The sequence below is a fragment of the Loxodonta africana genome, chromosome 3 (genome assembly GCF_030014295.1).
Source record: "Loxodonta africana isolate mLoxAfr1 chromosome 3, mLoxAfr1.hap2, whole genome shotgun sequence".
NCBI lineage: Eukaryota > Metazoa > Chordata > Mammalia > Proboscidea > Elephantidae > Loxodonta > Loxodonta africana.
The window spans coordinates 5,922,208-5,945,487 of record NC_087344.1 but is presented as its reverse complement, the minus strand read 5'-3'; the positions used below and the strand labels follow the sequence as shown (position 1 = coordinate 5,945,487).

Below are 23,280 nucleotides of genomic sequence, written 5' to 3'. Positions count from 1 at the left end.
AGCGGTTCGAACCCGCCAGTTGTTCCGCAGGAGAAAGATGTGATAGTCAGCTTCTGTAAAGATTACAGCCTTAGAAACCCTATGGGGCAGTTCTACTCTGCCCTATAGGGTTGCTATGAGTCAGAATTGACTGGACAGCAATGGGTTTTTTGGTTTTAATCATTACAGGAGCAGATCACCAGGTCTTTTCTCATGGGGAGCTGCTGATGGGTTCCAACCGCCAAACTTTCAGTTAGCAGCCAAGTGTTTAACCACTGCTCCGCCAGAGCTCCTTGCCTTGTCCTTCCAACCCACTGCCCTTGAGTCGATTCCAGGTCAGAGGAAACCTATACGACAGAGTAGAACTACCCCATGGGGTTTCGAAAGCTGTAATCTTTACAGAAGCAGACTGCCAAATCTCTCTTGTAGAGTGGTTGGTGGATTCAAACCTCCAACATTTTGGTAAGCCTCTGAGTGCTTAACCACTCATCCACCAAGGCTCCTTGTTCTGTTTTCTTTGTTAAGTGCTGTCAAGCCAGCTCTGAATCATGGTGAATCTATGTGCAACAGAACGAAACACTGCCCGGTCCTGCGCCATCCTCACAATCGTTGTTATGGTTGAGCCCATTGTTGCAGCCACTGTGTCAATCCATCTCATTGAGGGTCTTCCTCTTTTCCCCTGACCCTCTACTTTAGCAAGCATGATGTCCTTCTCCAGGGACTGTTCCCTCCTGATAACATGTCCAAAGAATGTGAGATGAAGTCTCGCCATCCTTGCTTCTAAGGAGCATCCTGGCTGTACTTCTTCCAAGAGATTTTTTTGTTCTTCTGGCAGTCCATGGTATATTCAATATTCTTTGCCAACACCACAATTCAAAGGCATCGATTCTTCTTCGGTCTTCCTTATTCATTGTCTAGCTTTCACATGCATATGATGCGATTGAAAATACCATGGCTTGGGTCAGGCGCACATTAATCCTTAAAGTGATATCTTTGCTTTTCAACACTTTAAGGAGATCTCTTGTAGCAAATTTGCCCAATGCAATGCATCTTTTGATTTCTTGACGGCTGCTTCCACGGGTGTTGTAAAATGAACCTTGATGACCTCAGTCTTTTCTCCATTTATCATGACGTTGCTTATCAGCCCAGTTGTGAGGATTTTTTTTGTGTGTTGAGGTGTAATCCATACTGAAGGCTGTGGTCTTTGATCTTCATCAGTAAGTGCTTCAGTGTTCTTCACTTTCAGCAAGCAAGGTTGTGTCATCTGCATAACGCAGGTTGTTAATGAGTCTTCCTCCAATCCTGATCCCCCATTCTTCTTCGTATAGTCCAGCTTCTCGGATTATTTCCTCAGCATACAAATTGAATAGGTATGGTAAAAGAATACAACCCCGGCGCACACCTTTCCTGACTTTAAACCAATCAGTATCCCCTTGCTCTGTCTGAACAACTGCAGTCTTGATCCATGTAAAGATTCCTCATGAGAACAATTAAGTGTTCTGGAATTCCCATTCTCCACAACGTCCATAATTTTTTACGCTCTACACAGTCAGATGCCTTTTCATAGTCAATAAAACACAGGTAAACATCCTTCTGTTATTCTCTGCTTTCAGCCAGGATCCATCTGACATCAGCAATGATATCCCTTGTTCCACGTCCTCTTCTGAATCCGGCTTGAATTCCTGGCAGTTCCCTGTCGATATACTGCTGCAGCCACTTTTGAATGATCTTCAGAAAAATCTTGCTTGCATGTGATTTAATGATATTGTTCAATCGTTTTTGCATTCAGTTGGATCATTACCTTTCTTGGGAATAGGCACAAATACGGACCTCTTCCAGTCAGTTGGCCAGGTAGCTGTCTTCCATATTTCTTGGCACAGATGAGTGAGCGCTTCCAGCACTGTGTCTGATTGTTGAAACATCTCAATTGGTATTGTGTCAATTCCTGGAGCCTTGTTTTTCGCCAATGCCTTCAGTGCAGCTTGGACTTCTTTCTTCAGTATCATCAGTTTCTGATCATATGTTACCGCCTGAAATGGTTGAACATCAACCAATTCATTTTGGTATAATGACTCTGTGTATTCCTTCCATCTTTTTTTGATGCTTCCTGTGTTGTTTAATATCCTCCCTGTAGAACCCTTCAGTATTGTAACTCGAGGTTTGAATTTTTTCTTCAGTTCTTTCAGCTTGAGAAATGCTGAGTGTGTTTTTCCCTTTTGGTTTTCTATCTCCAGGTCTTTGCACATGTCATCGTAGCACTTTGTCTTCTCGAGAGACCCTTTGAAATCTCCTGTTCGGTTCTTTTACTTCATCACTTTTTCCTTTTGCTTTAGCTACTTGACTTTCAAGAGCAAGTCTCAGAGTCTCTTCTGACATCATTTAGGTCTTTTCTTTCTCTACTGTCTTTTTAATGACCTCTTGCTTTCTTCATATACGATGTCCTTCCACAACTCGTCTGGTCTTCTGTCATTAGTGCTCAACATGTCAAATCTGTTCTGGAGATCGTCTCCAAATTCAGGCGGGATATACTCAATGTTGTACTTTGGCTCTTGTGGACTTGTTCTAATTTTCTTCAGTTTCGTCTTGAACTTACATATAACTAAATGATGGTCTGATTCACAGTTGACCCCTGGCCTTGTTCTTGACTGATCATATTGAGCTTTTCCATCATCTCTTTCCACAGATGTAGTCAATTTGATTTCTGTGTGTCCCATCTGGCTAGGTCCATGTGTATAGTCGCCGTTTATGTTGGTGAAACAAGGTATTTGCAATGAAGAAGCTGTTGGTCTTGCAAAATTCAATCATGCTATCTCCAGCATCGTTTCTATCACCAAGGCCATATTTTTAAACTACTGATCCTTCTTCTTTGTTTCCAACTTTCACATTCCAATCACCAGTAATTATCAATGCATCTTGATTGCATGTTCGATCAACTTCAGGCTGCAGAAGCTGATGGAAATCTTCAATTTCTTCATCCTTGGCCTTAGTGGTTAGTGCGAATAATTTAAATAACAGTCATATTAACTGGTCTTCCTTGTAGGTGTATGGATGTTATCCTATCACTGATAGAGTTGTTACTTCAGGATAGATCTTGAAATGTTCTTTTTGATGATGGACACAATGCCATTCCTCTTCAAGTTGTCATTCCCGGCATAATAGACTGTCTGATTCAAAATGGCCAATACCAGTCCATTTCAGCTCACTAATGCCTAGGATATCGATGTTTATGCATTCCATTTCATTTCTGATGATCTTCAATTTTCCTAGATTCACACTTGATACCTTCCAGGTTCCAATTATTAATGGATGTTTGCAGCTGTTTCTTCTCTTTTTGAGTCATGCCACATCAGCAAATGAAGGTCCCAAAAGCTTTACTCCATCCACGTCATTAAGTTCAACTCTCCTTCGAAGAGGCAGCTCTTCCCCGGTTGTCTTTTGAGTGCCTTCCAACCTGGGGGGCTCATCTTCCAGCACTATATCAGACAATGTTCTGCTGCTATTCATAAGGTTTTCACTGGCTAATGCTTTTCAGAAGTAGACTGCCAGGTCCTTCTTCCTAGTCTTAGTCTGCATGTTCAGCTGAAATCTGTCCTCCACGGGTGACCCTGCTTGTATTTGAATACTGATGTCATAGCTTCCAGCATCACAGCAACACACAAGCCCCCATAGTAAGACATACTGACAGACACATGGAGGCCTCAAAGTACAGTCGATCTTAATGACGTGGACGGAGTTAAGCTTTTGGGACCTCTGTATGCTGATGTGGCAAGACTCACAATAAGAAGAAACAGCTGCAAACATCCATTAATAACTGGAATGTGGAATGTACAATTTATGAATCCAGGAAAATTGGAAATCATCAAAAATGAAGCAGAATGCACAAACGTTGATATCCTAGGTATTAGTGAGCTGAAATGGACTGGTATCGGCCATTCTGAATCAGACAATCACACGGTCTACTATGCCGGGAATGACAAATTGAAGAGGGATGGCATCCCACTCATCGTCAGCAAGAACATTTCAAGATCTGTCCTGAAGTCCAACGCTGTCAGCGATGGGAGAACATCCATACACCCACAAGGAAGACCAGTTAATACGAGTATTATTTAAAATTTCGCACCAACCGCTAAGACCAAAGATGAAGAAACTGAAGATTTTTACCAACTTCTGCAGTCTGAAATGGATCAAATATGCAATGAAGATGCACTGGTAACTACTGTCTTGTCCTTAACGTCCCTTAAATATTTATTAAATGACTGTATGAATAAGTGGGTCGTTTCCCTTCTTTTAATCCCTCCCTTCCTTACTTCCAACCACATGTCCTGCCAGTTTGTCATACTGTGGTGGCTTTCATGGGGGTGCGATGCTGGAAGCTATGCCACCAGTAATATTCAAATACCTGCAGGGTCACCCATGGTGGACAGTTTCCAGTGAAGCTTCCAGACGAAGACAGACTAGGTAGAAAGGGCTGGCGATCTACTTCCAAATATCAGGCAATGAGAGCCCTATGGATCACAAGGAACATAGTCTGACAGCATTGTCCGATACATTGCTGGAGAATGAGCCCCCTAGGTTGGAAAAAGTCACTCAAAATACACAGCGGCCGTAACCATGGACTGCAGCATACCAACGATTCTGAGGTTGATGAGGACTGGGCAATATCTCGCTCTGTACGTGGGGTCACCTTGAGCCAAGTCGACTAAACCCGCAGCTACCAACACGCACAATCCCTTCCTGTGGTTCCAGCCCCGGAAGCCTTGGCCACGCCCCTGGTCTTGACCACGCCCCAGAGACGCCACGCATGCTCCGTCGTTAGCCGGCCTCAGCCCGGGAGGAATCGGCACAAACCATTTCCATTTACTGCACCGGATGGGGGGGGGCCAGCGATAAGTTCTTCCGGGGACAGGATTGAAGTTACATTTACCATTTATTGATGAGTGTCCGTGGACTACTATTACGGTGATAGTGTGAGATAAGGCACTGGTGCCGCCGACTCAGACTCCCGAGCCTCCCGCTGCGGAAGTCTTTGACTCGATTTCCCCCATCCCTGGTCGCCTTGGTGCCGTCGGGCAGGTCACGTGGGCTGGAAGATGGCTGCCCACAGAGCGCGCCGCTCGTGTCGCGGCTGCTGAAGCTGCAGGACCCGGGCTGCTCGGACCCGCGAATCCTGCGCTTTGGGAGCTCGCTGGGACGTTCTGGCGACCGGGAGCACGGTGCGCGGTCCGGGCCAGGCGAGTGTGCTCGGGGAGGACGCCTCGTTGGGGGATCTGATCTCCGAGGATCCCTTCGTTGTGGGGGGTCTTGAGGGGCCTCCTCCCGAGGGGTTCTGGGTGGCGATTTCTTCTTCCCATGTTGTGGGGATCCTGCCTTTGGGGGTCCCTTCGCTGGGAGTCCCGGGGAGCCAGCCCGGAGGGATTCAGTGTCGGGCGACCCCTTCCTGGGAGCTCTGGGGACCCGGGGAGTCAGGCCGTGAGGGATCCCATGTCGGGTGACCCCTTTGTCGGAGTTTGGGGGGCCCGGGCAAACAGTCCATGGGGGATCCATGTTGGGTGACCCTATTCTTGAGATTCTGGGGATCCAGGAACCAACCTGTGAGGGGTACAGTAGTGGCGGGTCCGCATAGCGAGATCTTGAGACATCTGGTGCCAGGGTCCCTCTTCCAAGGCGATCCCGAGGAGCCGATCGCATCAGGGGGATCCGGAGAGCAGCCCCTGAGGGGTCGAGTGTCGGGGCAACCCCTTCCGGGGACACGTCTACGTCTAGTTAGGGAAGATCTCTGTGCTGGGGATTCTTGGTTTAGAGAGGCCTCTTGGAGGAGGAGTTCGAAGGTCTCTAGGATTCAGGTCTTCCTCCATTATGACTGTGGAAGGCTCCTTGCTAATTGTCTTAGTTCCTAAGAGACCTTCACGGTTTTGAGTGAACTTCTAGATTCCGCCTTGACTGGGCCCCCACAACCCTGTGCCCCATCCTTGTCCCCTTCCCCCTGAAAAATGGGACTAAGGGGCGAGTTAAGGTCTTGGAGATGGTTATTTGTACCCCCTCTTACCCTCCTGAGCACAGAAGTGAACGTTGGGCTCCCTGAGGGAATATTTAATACAGTTGTTGAGTCCCATCAACTTGATGTTGTATTCACGGGGACCCCATGTGACAGAGTAGAACTGCCCCATTGGGTTTCCTAGCCTGTAATATTTACGGAGCCACTGGGTGGGTTCAAACAGCCAACCTTTCAGTTAGCAGCTGAGTGCTTAACCATTGCACTACCAGCTTTGTTTTATCAAGCGTGTACTAGGTACAAGGCATTGCACTAGGTGTTCTGTGAGCATCATTTCATTCACAGCAAGTCTGTAAGGCCCATGTGTTCCTTAGACCCATTTTACAATGAGAAGCTGTCTAAAGTGCTTAGTACTGTGCCTGGCACACAGTAGATGTTCAGTTCATTCATTCATCAAACACTTACTAAGTGTCTACCATGGCGATGGAGGCCCTGGGTGGTGCAAATGGTGAACACGCTCAGCTGCTAACTGAAAGGTTGGAAGTTCAGCTCCACCCAGAGGTACTTCGGAAGAAAGGCCTGGCCATCTGCTTTTGAAAAATCAGCCACTGAAAACCCTATGGAGCACAGTTCTACCCCAACACACGTGGGGTCGCCATGAACTGGAGTCAGCTCATTGGCAACTTTTTTTTTAGTATGTTGACAGACACTGCTAGGTCTTAGGGACCTAGGGACACAGCAGTGAACAGAATAGTGTGTGTGTGTGTGTGTGTATATATATATATATATATATCTTAAATTCTGTCCTCAGGGAGCTTACTTTGTAGTGGGAGGAGACAGACAATTAGACAATGAATAGACCAGTAAAATATACAGAAGGTCAGGTGCTATTTGCATTATGGAGAAAAATAAAGCAGAGACAGGGAGTGCTGGGGAGTGGAGGACTTGCTTGTTAAACAGGGTGGTCAGTGACACCAAGACCTGAAAACCCAAGAAATGTGAGCTATTAATGTTTTTATTCCAAATGAAGAAACTACGCTCAGGGCATGGCCAGGAGGGCACTGTAGGTCTAAGCCCAGAGCTCAGCCACCCCCTCCTTCACCTCCTGTAGCCCGGGCTGCCTTCTGGCCATAGATTTCTCTTTATTCCCAGGAGTTTGAGTTTTTGGGGACGAGGAGGCACCAAGGAGCCTTGGCCAGGTATCTTGAGGGAGGCCCAACATAGCTGGGGTCAGGAGTCATGGGTCCTGTCTGTCCTTGACAAGTCGCTGCTCCCGTGGGCAGGACAAGGAGTTGGGTCACGATGGCCCCATTCGCCCGGCAGCTCACACTCTCCTGGTTCTGTACCTTCTGAGGAGCTCTCTTTTGAGGCATCACCCTCTTTTGATGGTCACCTTGGCTCAGGTAGCCACACCTCCCCTGTTAAACTTGGTCACCACCACTGACGCCGCTGGGAACCAGAACTGGCTGCTGGCATGCTGCAGCTTGCTTATCATGTTTCTGGCGCATCCCCCAGGTTCGCAGCTGGCCCAGAGGGTGGGGCGGGGGGGCCCTTCTCCCAGCCGGGGCTGTATCTTTCATCTCCATCCACTCCACATAGCGCAGTTTGTGGTTTAGAGCTAGACTCTATGGAGCCTAGATTCAAATCTCTTCCCGCCATCCCTGAATAAGTCCTTGAACCTCTCTGTGTCTGCTTCTTTGCCTCTGAAATGGGAACAATGTTAACACTTAGCTGCTGGGGCTGTGATGAGGGCTGGATAAGGGAATACACAGGCAGAGCTCTTTAAGAGAGTGCCTGGCACATAGCAGAGGCTATGGAGGTGTCAGTGGCTGTTGTTATTTTTTACGGAGGACCTACTGTGTGTCTGTCATTGTGCTGAGTGCTGAAGATACAGCTACCCTAAGCAACTGAACCAGTAAATATCTCCTACGATGTCTAGGTTCCTGGTGGCAGAGTGGTTAAGTGCTCAGCTGCTAGAGGCTGCTAACCAAAAGGTCAGCAGTTCAAATCCACCAGCTGCTCTTTGGAAACCCTAAGGGGGCAGTTCTACTCTGAGCTATTGTGTCACTATGAGTCAGAATCGACTTGCCAGCAATGGGTTTGGTTGGTTTTATGATATCTAGCCACTACTCATCTGTCAGTGTGTCGTACTGTGGTGGCTTGGGTGTTGCTGCGATGCTGGAAGCCATGTCACCAGATTTCAAATACCCGCAGGGTCACCCATGGTCGACAGGTTTCAACTGAGCTTCTAGACTAAGACAGATTATGAAGAAAGACCTGGCAGTCTACTTCCTAAAAAACTGGCCAGTGAAAACGTTATGAATAGCAACGCAGCATTGTCTGGTACAGTGCCAGAAGATGAGCCCCCCAGGTTGGAAGCCACTCAAAGTATGACTGAGGAAGGGCTGCCTCCTCAAAGTAGAGTCGACCTTGATGACGTGGATGGAGTCACGCTTTCGGGACCTTCATTTGCTGATGCGGCACAACTCAGAATGAGAAAAAACGGCTGCAAACATCCATTAAGATTGGAACGTGGAACGTACGAAGTATGAATCTAGGAAAATTGAAAGTTATCAGAAATGAAATGGAACATAAACGTCGATGTCCTAGGCATTAGTGAGCTGAAATGGACTGGTGCTGGCCATTCTGAATTGGACAGTCATATGGTCTACTATGCCAGGAATGACAGCTTGAAGAGGAATGGCAGAGCATTCATAGCCAAAAAGAACTTTTCAGGGTCTATCCTGAAGTACACCATTGTTAGTGATAGGGTGATATTCATCATTTGAATTATGGTGTTCGTGGAGAATACTGAATACATACCACGGACTGCCAGAAGAAAAACAAATCTGTCTTGGAAGAAGTACAGCCAGAATGGACCAACTGATTTTATGTCCAAAGTATATGAGACAAAGTCAGGAGGGACTAGTCCCTGGAGAAAGACATCAGGCCTGGTTAATTGGAGGGTCAGTGAAAAAGAGGAAGACCTTCAACGAGATGGATTGACACAGTGGCGGCAGCAGTGGGCTCAAGCATAACAATGATTGTGAGGATAGGGCAGGACCAGGCAGTATTTCGTTCTGTTGTACACGGGGTCGCTATGAGTCAGAACCGACTCAACGGCACCTAACACCACCAGTTATTTGGTTCAGAGGTGACCTCAGCATAGTTTCGGTTTAAGGTTTAAGGATTTCCTCAGGATAGTAGTTTGGAGGGGGCATGTTATCCAGCTTCCAGAAAGTCTGGATTTTGGAAGCCATCATGGAGGCCAGCTACCACGTCCCACTGGCTGTGGTGGGGAGAACAGACCAGTGGAAGCTATCGTTGATGTATAGGTGAGAGGTGGTGGGGAGACTGAGGCCCAGAGAGGGGCAGTAATTTAAGGAAGGCTGCACAGCAAGTAGGCGAGGCCAGAGGCGAGCATTCAGCCTTGAGGTCCAGACCGTTCAGTGGGTGGAAAACCACCCGCCCCAGATCTGTTTAATGAACAGGTCAGCAGTGGCCTAGTTGATCTAGTGCTGCTATAACAGAAATACCACAAGCGAATGGCTTTAAGAAACAGAAACTGATTTCAGGAGTTTAGGAGGCTAAAAGTTCTGAATTCGGGATGCTGGTTCCAGGGGAAGGCTTTCTCTCTGTTGGCCCTGGGGGAAGGTCCTTGTCTCTCTTCAGTTTCTGTTCCTTGGTTCCTCAGCAGTCTACTAATAGTGTGTATTTATCTTCCCCATCTCTGCTTGCTTAATCTGCTCTTTTCATCTCAAGAGAGATTGATTTAAGAGAGCTCGGCTGCTAACTAAAAGGTCAGCAGTTTGAATCCACCAGCCGCTCTTTGGAAACCATGGGGCAGTTCTCTACTCTGCCCTATAGGGTTGCCATTAGTCGAAATTGACTCAGTGGCAATGGATCTGGTGTTTTTTTTTGTTGTTGTTGTTTTTTGTTTCTATGCTAATACTGTCTCATTAACATAAAAAAGAAAACTCATTCCCAAATGTAATTATAAACACAGGTATGAAACCAACCAACCAAACCCATTGCCATAGAGTTGATTCTGATTCATAGCGACCCTATAAGACTGAGTAGAACTGCCCCCATACAGTTTCTAAGGAGCAGCTGGTGGATTTGAACTGCCCACCTTTTGGTTAGCAGTCATGCTCTTAACCACTGCACCACCAGGGCTCCAAACCACAGGTGTAGGGGTTAGGATTTAAAACACATATTTTTGGGGGACACAGTTCCCAATCCCTAGCAGTTACTTTTATCCCTATCTCTTGTTTTACCACTATAGGTTCTCAAGTCTGCGAGTCCCCAGGCAGACGTCTGGGCACCATGGTGACCGAGCAGGAGGTGGATGCAATTGGGCAGACGCTGGTGGACCCCCAGCAGCCCCTACAGGCCCGCTTCCGGGCGCTGTTCACCCTGCGCGGGCTGGGTGGCCCTGGCGCCATCAGCTGGATCAGCCAGGCCTTCAGTGATGACTCTGCCCTTCTCAAGCACGAGCTGGCCTACTGCCTGGGCCAGATGCAGGACGTGCATGCCATCCCTGTACTGGTGGACGTGCTGCGGGACACCCGCCAGGAGCCCATGGTGCGCCACGAAGCAGGTGAGTGCAGCATGGGTGGGGTGCTGCCTTCACCTGCTCTCTCCCACCTCACCCTTCCTGGCCTCTCCTGTGTGCTTACTCCCAGAGGATATAGAGCAGGGGTCGGCGAGCTGTTTCTGTAAAGGACCAAAGAGTAATATTTTTGGCTTTGCAGGCCAAACAGTCTCTGTCGCGGCTACTTAAGTCTGTAGTCAGAGCAAGTCAGCCAGAAACAGTGGGCGTGGCTGTGTACCAGGAAGACTTTATGTAAGGACACTGAGATTTGAATTTCATAGAATTTGTAAGTATCCTCAAATAGTATTCTTTTGATGTTTTATAGGAGCCCTGGTGGTGCAGTGGCTAGCTGCTAACCACAAGCTGGGTAGCTAACCAAAAGATCAGCAGTTCAAATCCACCAGCTGCTCCCTGGAAACGCTATGGGGCAGTTCTACTCCCTCCTTTAGGGTCACTATGAGTCAGAATCAACTTGATGGCAACAGGTTTTTGATTTTTTAAAGCCGTTAAAAAATATATAAAAATCATTCTTTGTTCGTGGGCTGAACAAAAACAGTTTGCCAACCCCTGATGAATATCACAGGAGTCCCTGGGTGGCACAAACAGTTAAGCGCTCAGCTACTCACTGAAAGGTTGGTGGTTGAACCCATCCAGAGGCATGTCGGAACAAAGGCCTGGCGATCTGCTTCCAAAAGTTCACAGCCATCGCAAAACCTTTGGAGCACAGTTCTGCTGTGAAACACAGGGTGTCTCCATGAGTCCGAACGAACCTGACGGTGGTGGTGGGTGTGTATTACAGATTTATTTCGTCTACTCAGCACATATTTGTGGAGCCCTTACTGTGTCCCAGCCCTGTTGTGAGTGGAGGGGACACAGTGTGGCAAGACAGCCACGGTCCCTGTTCTAGCAAGGGACGCACAGGAAACCCCCTGGTAAGACACTTGGCAAGTCTGTGCCGTTACAACGTGTGTTTCCAGAGCTTGTTTACAATTAGAATGTGGAGGGCCATTAAGGTAGAGGTGGTGTTAGCACACGGGGGAGTCTTCCTGAGCAAGGCGAGCCAGCCAGGCTGGCATAGAAATATAAGTTAACAGCCTTCGGCACAAGAGCAAAGAGCTGTCAGCTCAGCTGCCACACGGGCCGGGGACTTTGGGCTCCTTTTTTTAAAAATTGTGGGCAGCACAAATGGTTGTGTTCAACTACTTGCTGAAGGGTTGGCGGCTTGGATCCCCCCGGCAGCGCCTCGGAAGGCAGGCCTGACAGTCTGCTTTCGAAAGGCCACAGCCTGGAAAACCCTATGGAGCAGTTCCACTCTGACACACACGGGGTTGCCGCGAGTCAGAATCAGCCCAGCAGCACCCAGCAACAACGAATAGGTACCGGTAGTCCCCGACGTAGGACGGGTTCCGTTCGGACGATTCCGTCGTAAGTTGGGTCTGACATAAATCAAATACCTAATTAGTTTTTAGTTGTCATTGTTATTGCCTCTGTTATTGGCATCTTTATGAATCTGACCTTTATTTGTCCTCGGGGTTGGAAACATTACATACAGACTTACAGATACATTTTAATACATACGTATCTACATACATACATAAAAAACTCACAAATCGTAATATTTACTCCAACAATGAAGAAGAGTTGGATGGCGTTGGCTTTTTGTCCGTCGCGGTAATAGCTCCACTTGTGGAAGCTTCTGGATTATCCCTGGGAATAGGGACGGCATTTCTAGTCAGCAAATTCCTGAGAGTCGTCTGTACGGTCCTTTTCGTTTCTCTTCATCTATCTCATGGTAACATCTCGCTGCTTCCCGAATCTGCCTGTTGACGTTAGCAGAGTGACGGGCGTTTGGGTCCATGTTTTCAAGCAACTGAAGCTCCTGATTTAGTTTCAAAAAAACTTCAGCTGATTCTTTCACTGTAAAAATTTTTGACAACTTCTCTCCTTCCTCTTCCTCATTCTTTCTTTCTTCTTCAGTGTTTCTTTCCTCTTCAAAACCCGTGAAGTCCTGAGCAGTCAGTTTCCCTTCTTTGCGATCTATGGGCTGTTCCCCGTTGGCGACAGCAAGTTCCAAATTCCACGTTTTTGCCACGTGGACGACTTTTCCACCCACCTCGTCCATCGTATCCTATCACATGCTTGGAGATAGGATACTCCATACCCACCCCGTGCATCTTCCCTTAACTTTCTCCAGGAAGGTGCAGTGTTCCAGAGACACTGACGGTCCTGAGTCGTAGGCAGAGTGTGTCCTAAGTCGGGGACGACCTGTGTAACAGACGTTTGCCACTGGAACTCTTTCTGAGCGTACAATTCCGTGACGTTAATGACATTCATTCACCACATTGTGCAACGAACAGCCAATATTCATTGTCAACATTTTCCTCACCGCAAACAGACCCAGTACCCACTGAGCGATACCTCCTCATCCTCCCTCTCCCAGCCCCCAGTAAGCTCTAGTGTACTTTGTCTGTACGCATTTGCCTGTTTTAGGTATCTCATATAAGGGGGATCATATACGATTTGTCCTTTTGTGTCTGGCCTCTCTCACTGAACGTCATCTTTTCAAGGTTGTAGCGAGTACCAGCGCTTCATTCCTTTTTATGGTTGACTAAGAACCCATTGCAGGAGAAAGATGTGGCAGTCTCCTTCCGTAAAGATTACAGCCTAGGAAACCCTGTGAGGCAGTTCTACTCTGTCCTGTAGGGTCGCTATACGTTGGAATTGCCTTGACAACACACAATAACAACAATGACCCGTTAAAGAAGCCCTGGTGGCTCAGTGGTTAAGCACTTGGCTGCTAACCAGAAAGTTGGCAGTTTCAACCCACCCAGTGGTTCCTTGAGAAAAAGACCTGGCTATCCGCTCCTGTAACGATTACAGCCAAGAAAATCCTATGGGGCAGTTCTCAGTCCCGCGGAGTAGGCTGTGGGTCCAAACCGACTCAACGGCATCCGACAACAACAACAACTCATCGTGTGGAGGGACCCCATCGTGTTTATCCATTCATCCGTGGAGGGACACCGGGCCATTTCCACCTTTGGGCTCTTGTGAATAGCAGTGCGGTGAATACTGGTACGGACCTATCTGTCTGAGTCCTTGCTTTCAAACCTCTTGGGCGTACACCTAGGAGTGGAACTGGCTGTCCTTGTAAACATTGGTGTACTGAGCTTTATTTTATGAAAAGGAAGGTGAGCATCTGTACCCAGGTCCCCCCACCACAAAGGCACCCCCTAGCCGTGCTCAGCTCTCCTCCTATGATGGGTTGTCCTCCCTCCCCTGCCCCCCGAGCCCATCTGAACGGCAACCCCACTGGCTGAGTTGCTTCCAGCTCCAAAGACTGCAGCCCCCAAGCCTGGCCTTTGTTTTAGGCCGGGGGACGTTTTTAATATTCTCCGATGTACTCTCCAGCTATTCTGAGCTGCCCCCCTGGCCTAGTCCAGGTAACTCTCAAGATTCCAGCAACTGTTTTTTCTTAGAGCCTTCCTTACAAAGAGCGATCTACCCTAAACCTGGTTTTCCCCATAAGCTCTGCTGTTTTTATTGTGTCATTCTGCAGAATGCCAAATCACATTGTAGCAGAAACACGTCAGTGCTGAGGAGGAGAATATACCAGGGAACGGGTGGGGGTGATGGAGTGATGGAGCGATGGCAGCTTTTAATCAGTGAACAGAGACCTGAAATGAAGTTAGAGAGTTGTCTATGGGAGCAGCGTCCCAGGCAGAGAGGATAGCCTGGGCAAAGGCCCTGAGGTAGGACAGTGCCCGGGAAGTTGGAAGAACAGTGAGGAGGCCTGTGTGGCCGGAACAGAGTAAGCAAGAGGGACAGAGGAGAAGGGGAGGGCTTGGAAGGCCTCACTCTCACCCTTGGTCAGCTGACCCTCATCTATCGCATCACAGGGGTCTTTCCCGGGCAGGCTCGACGCATCCAGCCACTGCTGAATGTCCTCGGAGCCCCCTTGTCAGCTCGGTCCCCGAGGGTGATGACTGACTTGTGTGTGTCTCCCGTCTAGAATGTGAGCTCTGGGATCGATTCTCTCACTGCTGTAGTCTCAGAGCCTCACCTGTTCTTGTTGGGTACCGTCGAGTCAGCTGTGACTCACAGTAACCCCAGAACTGCCCCATAGGGTTTACTAGGCTGTGATCTTTACAGGGAGCCCTGGTGGTGCAGTGGTTAAGAACTTGGCTGCTAACCAAAAGGTTGCCAGCTGAATCCACCAGCCGCTCCCTGGAAACCCTGTGGGGCAGTCCTGCTCTGTCCTATAGAGTCACCGTGACTCAGAATTGATTCAATGGCAATGGGTTTCTTTGGTTTTAATCTTTAGGGCAGCAGATTGCCAGGTCATTCTCCTACAGAGCTACTGGTTGAGTTTGAACCGTCAGCCTTTTGGTTAGCAGCTGAGTGTTAGCAGCTTAACCACTGCACACTAGGCTCCTTGGAGCCTCCCCTAACTTCGGTCAAGGCTAAGTTCTGGGGGAAGGATTCTGATCGACCCACCCTGGAGCCTGGATCTGCTCCTGCTCCAGTCAGCTGTGGCCAGGGGACAGGACCACATGATACAGGCAGTTCTATGGGGTGTGAGCTGCCATTGGGAGGTGGGGGAGCAAGAAGGAGATGACCAGCTGGGTGGACACCCCCATTTCCCAACCAACGTGAGTTCTCTGGTGGGCTTTTTTCAGGGGAGGCACTGGGGGCCATTGGGAAGCTGGAAGTTCTGGAGATCCTGAAGCAGTACTCCACCGACCCTGTTGTTGAGGTAATGCGCCTGACCTGACCCTTCCTTCCTTCTATCCCCTGCTCCCTACCAGTCTTGGGTTGGTTCATGGAAGCTCTCCCCAGTCCTGGCCTAAACCCTATCTGGTTGCCATGGCGACCACTTGGCCAAGGATGCTCCAGGGATAAGGGAGGAGAAGGTGCAGCCAGGGGGTCCATTTGGTAGAACCAAACTCTTGATTCATTGAACACTATAAAACCTGCTCTGCTCTAGTCGGCAGTGTCCCCGGGCCTGAGCCACAGAGCCATCCCTGCCTCCCACACCTCGTCCCTCTGCTGAGGCCTCCCTGAACCCCTCCACTTCTCTCCGTCCCTGCTCCGCCACCTGGGCCCACTGACCTCTCCAGGGGTCTCCCTGCTGCCGCCTTTCTTTTTTCTTCAACAGGTTTATTGAGATTTAACTCACATACTGTACAGTTCACCCATTTAAAGTGTACAGTTCAATGGTTTATAGTATATTCACACAGCTGTGCGACCATCACCACTGTCCAATTCCAGAACATCTGACCAACCCAAACCCTTACCTGTCAGCAGTCACTCCCCACTCTCCTTCCCCCAACCCCTAGGCAACCACTAATCCACGTCCTGTCTCTATGGATTTGCCTGTTCTGGACATTTCCTATCAGTGGAATCATACAATATGTGTCCTTTTGTGTCTGACTTATTTTACTGGGAATAATGTTTTCGGAAGGAGCCCTGGCGGTGCAGTGGTTAAGCGCTCAGCTGCTAACCAAAACTTCAGCAGTTTGAACCCACCAGTGGCTCCATGGAAGAAAAGATCTGGCAGTCTGTTCCTATAAAGATTTCAGCCTGAGAAACCCTATGGGGCAGTTCTACTCTGTCCTCAGGGCCCCTATAAGTCGGAATTGACTCAGAGGCCCACAACAACAACATTTTCAAGGTTTATCCATGGCATAGCATGTCTGAAGGCTTCATTTCTCTTTCCAGTGTTTGAATGGACCATACTGTGTCTATCCACTCATCAGTTGGTGGACACCTGGGTTGTTTACACTTGGGGGCTGTTACGAATTGTGGCTCGGAACGTGCGTGGACACATCCTTGTGTGGACATGTGTCTTCACTTCTCACCAGCTGCCTCTCTTGCCCACATCTCATGCCCACCCTCAGTCTCTCCTCCCCTTGGCAGTTAGGGGATCTGTGACAACTCAGGCCCGAGGATACTAGTCCATCACTTAGCACCATCACCAGACACTCATCACCTGCAGGACAAAACCCAGCCCTCACCACAGCCCACAAGGCCTAAGTCATCTGGCCTGACCACTGCAGCTCATCTCTGCTGCTTGCTTCCCCGCTGCAGCCACATGGGCCTCCTTGCTTTTCCTCCAACTCACAGGCACGTTCCTGCCCCAGGGCCTTTGCGCGGCTCTTCCCTCTGCCTGGAAAGCTGTTCTCTCCAGATCTCCTTATCCTCCAAGTTTGCTCAGATGTCACCTCCTTCAAGAAGCCCTCCCAGATTCCCTTGCACAGTCAATTTCCATTTCCTCTCTGCCCTCCCCTCTTTCTCTGTTTCCCTTGCTCACTCCACTCCAGCCACATGGACCTTCTTGCTGTTCCTACAACTCACCAGGTCTGGTCCTGCCCCACAGCCTTTGCATGGGCTGCTCCCTCTGCCTGGAGCACTTTTCTTCCTGACTTTTACAAGGCTCACTCCCTTGCTTGGTTCAGGTCTCTGCTCCAATGTCACCTCCTTATTGAGGCCCTCCCTGACTGCTTCTCACCAATCATAGCATGCTGGTTTATTTCTAATCTGGAATCATCCATTAGTCTCTGTGTTGGTTGTCCCTCGTCCCTGCTAAACCACAAGCCCCGGAAGATGGGGAAGGGGTCTGTCATTTCCACCTGGTGTCCCCAGCGGCCAGCCCAGGAAGCACTTCGCTTTGCTCCCATGAGCGACACTGCCCATGCCCGCTCCTGCAGGTGGCTGAGACGTGCCAGCTGGCGGTACGGCGGCTGGAGTGGCTGCAGCAGCACGGCGGAGAGCCGGCGGTGGTGGGGCCGTACCTCTCGGTGGACCCAGCCCCACCGGCGGAGGAGCAGGATGTGGGGCGGCTTCGGGAGGCACTGCTGGATGAGGCCCGGCCACTCTTCGACCGGTACCGGGCCATGTTTGCCCTGCGTAACACCGGTGGCAAAGAGGCCGCCCTGGCGCTTGCTGAGGGTAAGGAGGGCCCTGGGGCATGGGACCATGGCGCAGGCATTTGTGACAGCAAGTGCAAAGGTCCTGGGGTGGAGAAGGAGCAGCGCCCCCATGAGGGCCAGTGGTTGCCTCTGAAATGAAGCAAAGGAGGGTGCCTTGCGCTCGGTGTGACCCTGTGGCCGTCATGTGCGTTGGCTCATTCTTGGTGGCTGGTGGGTGTTCGCCTGTGTCCATTTTACCCATGGGGAGACTGAGGCACAGAGAGGCAAAGAGGCTTGCCCAAAGTCACACAGCCTGTGAGAGGCCAAGTTGGAATTTGACCCCAGCAGCCTGTCTCCAGTGCCCTTAACCCTCTTTGCTGCTATTACTATTCTTATTAGTTTCACCCCAGCTATGCAGGGTGTGCTATACAGGGCCCTGGGGTGCTGAGCGTCCCCATCTGCGAAGGAAAGGAAGGGGGTGTGGGACATCATAGTGATCTTGCCCCAGGGTGAAGGAACCTCAGAGTCCCAACCCCTGAGGTGTTCCCACCCATGGGCCCACAAAGACCGGGAGCTGCTCTCTGCCCTCCAGGCGTCCCGAGGCTAACGGGAGATGGTCAGCCATCACTAACCTGGGCTGAAGGTGGCGGTCTCCAGGGACCCAGAGGATGCCGGGAGGGAGATGCAGGAGAGCGCGGTGTGGGTTTGTCTTCCCAAAAAACCCAGTGCCGGTTTGTCTTCAGTGATAGCTAAAAGCAGGGGTTCCACAGACAGCAGGCTCCGAATTCCAGCTCTGCCATGAAAACAGCCTGTGGTCTTGGGCAAGTGTTTCTCCCACCTGTAAGAGTTTCATGGCGCTGCAGAGAAAGCTGTAAAACCCAGTGAAGATCAGTGCTATTGTTCACCCTGAATTGGCACGGGAAAATGTAAATAGTAATCCGGACACGAAGGCACAATGCAAATAACATTTCATGACATCGTGTCTAGGCAGCACAGGAATTAGTGGAAAACAAGGCGGCCTGGGGTTGCCGAGGAGGCTGGGGTGGTTCAGGGCTGGGGACAGGGAAAGGAGGAAGTTGCCCGGTGGGACCCTCCCGTGGGGAGCGCTGTTTCCCAGAATCTAGAAGTTTTCCCTTCTTCTGTCTTCTGCCTGTGGCTTCGGTCCCCCACCTTGATGCTTAAAGCCCTCTGCTTGACTTTAAAAAAATCAATGCAAGTGTCACTCTTAGGGCCCATGACTCTCCCCGCCATGCCCCCCACTGCCCAGAGCCGGGGGTCCCTCCGTCTGCCTAGTCCTGACCACCCAGCACGGGGGGACGGGAGCCTTTTCCCTTGCGCCCCAGGTCTGTCATCCTTTCTGCTCCCCGGGCCCCCAGCGCACGCCTCTCCCTGGGCGCCCTCCCGAGCTGGGCCCCAGCGGCAGGCAGCGCCCCCCAGCGTTTCCTCTCACCTTCCCGCCGGCAGGCCTGCGCTGCGGTAGCGCGCTCTTCCGCCACGAGGTGGGCTACGTCCTGGGCCAGCTGCAGCACGAGGCGGCCGTGCCCCAGCTGGCGGCCGCGCTGGCCCGCCGCTCCGAGAACCCCATGGTGCGGCACGAGTGCGCCGAGGCCCTGGGCGCCATCGCCCGGCCCTCCTGCCTGGCCGCGCTGCGAGCCCACGCGGAGGACCCCGAGCGCGTGGTGCGCGAGAGCTGCGAGGTGGCCCTGGACATGTACCAGCACGAGAGCGGGCCGGACTTCCAGTACGCCGACGGGCTCGAGCGCCTGCGCCAGCCCCCCTGCTAGGCCCCGCCCCCTGCCAGGCCCCGCCCCGCCGGGAGGCCCCGCCCCGCCGGGAGGCCCCGCCCCCGCCGGGAGGCCCCGCCCCCGCCGGGAGGCCCCGCCCCCGCCGGGAGGCCCCGCTCTGGCAGCTGGAGACGGCCCCTATAGGCCCCACCGTCTGTGAGGCCCCTCCCTCCACAGAGGCCATGCCCCTGCAACTGGAGGTCCTGTCCCTATAGGGCCCACCCTGTGAGGCCCCTCCCTCCTCAGAGGCCATGCCCTGCACCTGGAGGTCCTGCCCCTACAGGCCCCACCCCCTGTGAGGCCCCGCCCTCCTCCGAGGCCACGCCCCTGCAACTGGAGGTTCTGCCCCTATAGGCCCCACACTCCATGAAGCCCCTCCCTCCTCACAGAGCCCATGCCCCTAGAACTGGAGACCCTACCTCCTATAGGCCCCACCCTCTGTGAAGCCCTTCCCTCCTCGTAGAGGCCACGCCCCTGCAAACCAGAGACCCCGCCCCCATAGGCCCAACCCCTCCAGGAAGCCCTCCCTTCTTAGAGGCCGTGCCTTGCAACAGGAGAAACTGTCCTCATAGGCGCACCACTCCCTCTTCCTAGATGCCACCCCCCTGCAACAGGAGACCCGGTTTTATAGGCACCTCCCCTCCGGGTTTTTTTTTTTCCCTCCGGGAAGCCCTGCCCCTAGGGCCCCGCCCCCACGGAGTTCCCTCCTGCCCTCCCAGTGGCACCGCCCTTCCCAGGAGGCCCCGCCCCCGCCTTGACCTGCACCTTCCCCAGGGCCGGGTGGGCAGGGACCCTGGAATTTTCGAATCTGCTGCTTCCCTTGATGCACCGAGAGCTGCCGGGACGTTGGGTATAAACTGACTTTGTGCAAATGGGATTTCAGTTTCCCTCCATCTGGCTTGCCGGGTGAAAGTGCTGTTGTTCGCCATCTGTTCAGCTGTTTTTGTCTCTGCGTTGGAAACCCTCCCCAGGGAAGGCTGAGGGCTCGTCTCTCACCCTCCCTCCCTGGACCTAGTGCACTGCCCGGTCGAGGTTTACGGCTTGGAACTCCAGGAAGGGGTTCAGGATGTCCCTCTGGGGAGGAACTTGGCCCCGGCTGGGGTTCAGTGGCTCAGGCCCGGGTTGCTGGGGAAGGCGCTGACAGAAGATGCGGCCCAGGACTGCGGGGTTCCCAGGGGCGTCAGGACTGGCCCAGAAGGCCTCCCACCTCCTCCCCTCTGGGCCCTGGGCTGCAGTGACCTGGCCTAGGCCGGTGTGAGGAGGTGGTCCTCCGTGGGCTGGGCTAGGGGCCAGGGCGGGGCAAGCCAGATCCCAGGTTGCTGCCCAAATGGAATATTAAATTATTTTCGCCAAACGTTGAGTCTTCAGTGTTGGGGGAGGGGAGGCTGGGAGCGGGGGGACGGTTGCTCTCAAGGAACCCTCGTGTACATGGTGGGGTGGTTTGGATCGGTAAGCTCGGCTCTGCCGTGACTCCCGTGACCATCGATACCGACGGCCTGCACCTATTTCACCGTCACAGGTGGGGGCGCAGATCTGCCAGCAGGCCCCCTCCAGGGGGCTCTGGGGAAGTAGCCCTCCAGCTTGGCCCTCCCCAAGCCCCCATCTCACTCAGCTCCTGTTGGGGGCACAGGGGAAGGGGTTTATTGGTGCAGCTAAGAGCCCTGGCTGTGGGTTCTGGTTTCGGCTGGTTCACGTCTTCCCTGTGCAGCTGAGCGCGTTAACCCCTTGCAGCACCCAGGGACTCCTACTAGAGTAGCTTTTATTTAAAAGCTGTCTTCTTTGTGTCCACGTTCCAATAGCCTGCACCCGTCATCCTGCTCCATGTCTGTGGTCCATCCCCTCTAAACCTCCAGCACGCCCTTCATCCTCGCTGTTTGCGCATCACATGGCTTCCTACTTCGGTGAGAAAATGATGCAATTAGAACTTCCACCTGTTCCCACTGCCCCTTCTGCCCAGCTACCTGCCCGTGTCCTGTACTCAGCCTTCCCGCCCGTTATGTGGGTGGCACTGCTCCAGCCAAGACCTCTGTATGTGGTACAGATGGTTAGGTTGTTAGTTTGAGTCCACCCAGAGGCACCTCAGAAGAAAGGCCCGCCTGTCTATTTCTGAAAAACTAGCTGTTGAAAACCCCATGGAGCACAGGTCTGCTTTGACACACATGAGGCCACTGGGAGTTGGAATTGACAGCAGCTGGTTTGGTTTTTGGTTTGCTGTCACAAATTTAGCAGCTTAAAATGACATTATCTCTCACAGTTTCTCAGGGCCAGGAATCCTAGAGTGGATTAGCTTAGTTGGGTGATTCTAGCTCAGAATCTGTCCAAATCTGCTCACTTTTACCCCCTCCTCTGCCTCCACCTGGTCCAGCCCGGTCACTGGCCTCCTAGACCAGTGCAGTCATCTCCGCCCTGGTCCTCATGCAGCAGCCAGAGGGTGCCCCTGAGCACCTAAGTCAGGGCCCGCTGTCCTCTGCTCACAGCCCTCGGGGCTCCCACCTCCCTAGGGTAAAAGCCCAAGTCCTCCCCCTGGCCCCCAAGGCCCTGCCCGCCCTGCCCCGTCTCCTCCGCGGCCCCCTCCTCCACTCTCCCCCTCACTCATTCTGCTCCAGCCACACAGGGCCTCCTAGTTGTTCCTCCAACTCACCAGGCAGGTCCTGGCCCAGGGCTTTTGCACAGGCTATCCCCTGGACACTCATGTAGCTGGCTCCCTTTCTCCTCCAGATCTCAGCTCAAATTTTAAACAGTAACTAAACACTTTCCTTCTATGAGACAGCGGTGGCTCAGTGGTAGAATTCTTGCCTTCCATCCAGGGGACTCAGGTTCGATTCCCGGCCAGTCCACCTCACACACAGCCCTCACTCGTCTGTCAGTGGAGGCTCCTGTGTTCCTGTGATGCTGAGCAAGTTTCAGTGGAGCTTCCAGACCAAGAGTAGAAAGTAGCCTCATGATCTACTTCTGAAAATCAGCTGGTGAAAACTATGGATCACAGTAGCCTTATCTGCAGCTAATCACCGGGATGGCACAGGACTGGGCAGTGGTTTTACTCTGCTGTGTGCGGGATCGCCATGAGCCAGGGCCGACCTGACGGCAGCTGACAATAACTTACCCCTTAACAGCCAGTCATAATCCCTTTTACCATGGCCTCTGTCCCCACCCCCATTTTCTACCTTCTAAAGTACTACTTCCAGACTAAGACCAGGAAGAGGGACTCTGCAGTCTACATTTGAAAAGCATTAGCCAGTGAAAACCTTATGAATAGCAGCGGAACATTGTCTGATATAGTGCTGGGAGATGAGCCCCCCAGGTGGGAAGGCACTCAGAAGATGACTGGGGAAGAGCTGCCTCCTCAAAATACAGTCGACCTTAGTGACATGGGTGGAGTAGAGTTTTCAGGACCTTCATTTGCTGATGTGGCATGACTCAAAATGAGCAGAAACAGCTGCAAACATCCATTAATAATCGGAACCTGGAATGTACAAAGCATGAATCTAGGAAAATGGGAAATCGTCAAAAATGACACGGAACACATAAACATCGATATCCTAGCGTTAGTGAGCTGGAATGGACTGGTATTGGCCATTTTGAATCGGACAATCTTATAGTCTACTTTGCCAGGAATGACAACTTAAAGAGGAATGGTGTTGCTTTCATAGTCAAAAAGAACATTTCAAGATCTATCCTGAAGTACAACGCTGTCAGTGATAGGATAATATCCGTACGCCTACAAGGAAGACCAGTTGTGAGGGGTTGAGATTGTGTGTCAACTTGGCTGGGCTCTGATTCTCAGTGTTTTGGCAGTTGTATAATGTTGTGATCACTTCCCTGTTGAAATTTGATATGTGATCACCCCCATGATGGAATCTGCTGAGCGGTACCCGCAGGGGTGGGCCCTGTGGCGGCTCACCGCACCCTCAGCCTTCATCTCTCTGCCTTCCGCTGCCGAATTCCTTCCTGCTCGCCTTGAAAAGGTTGTTGGCTTGTTCCGGATCCAGCAGCTGTCTCTTGTCTGACCTCTGGTTCTTGGGA

The 23,280-nt window shown here is 51.6% G+C and overlaps 1 protein-coding gene across 6 annotated transcripts; it reads left to right on the top strand.

Moving 5' to 3' along the window:
* Positions 1-4,616: 4,616 nt before the first annotated feature.
* On the top strand, positions 4,617-21,457 carry DOHH (deoxyhypusine hydroxylase). 6 transcript variants are annotated; one of them, XM_064280275.1, is made up of 6 exons: positions 4,617-5,210; positions 10,257-10,571; positions 13,446-13,637; positions 15,242-15,318; positions 17,273-17,513; positions 21,057-21,457. In XM_064280275.1, exons 2-6 carry the CDS (start codon positions 10,298-10,300, stop codon positions 21,317-21,319), a joined length of 1,047 nt encoding a protein of 348 aa, XP_064136345.1. In that variant the 5' UTR covers positions 4,617-5,210; positions 10,257-10,297; the 3' UTR covers positions 21,320-21,457. The 6 variants fall into 6 exon arrangements, with proteins under 6 accessions (XP_064136345.1, XP_064136343.1, XP_064136342.1 ...); XM_064280273.1 differs by lacking the exon at positions 21,057-21,457 and adding an exon at positions 18,938-19,278 and having other exon boundaries at positions 4,912-5,192; XM_064280272.1 differs by lacking the exon at positions 21,057-21,457 and adding an exon at positions 18,938-19,278 and having other exon boundaries at positions 4,913-5,210.
* The last annotated feature ends 1,823 nt before the right edge of the window (positions 21,458-23,280 follow it).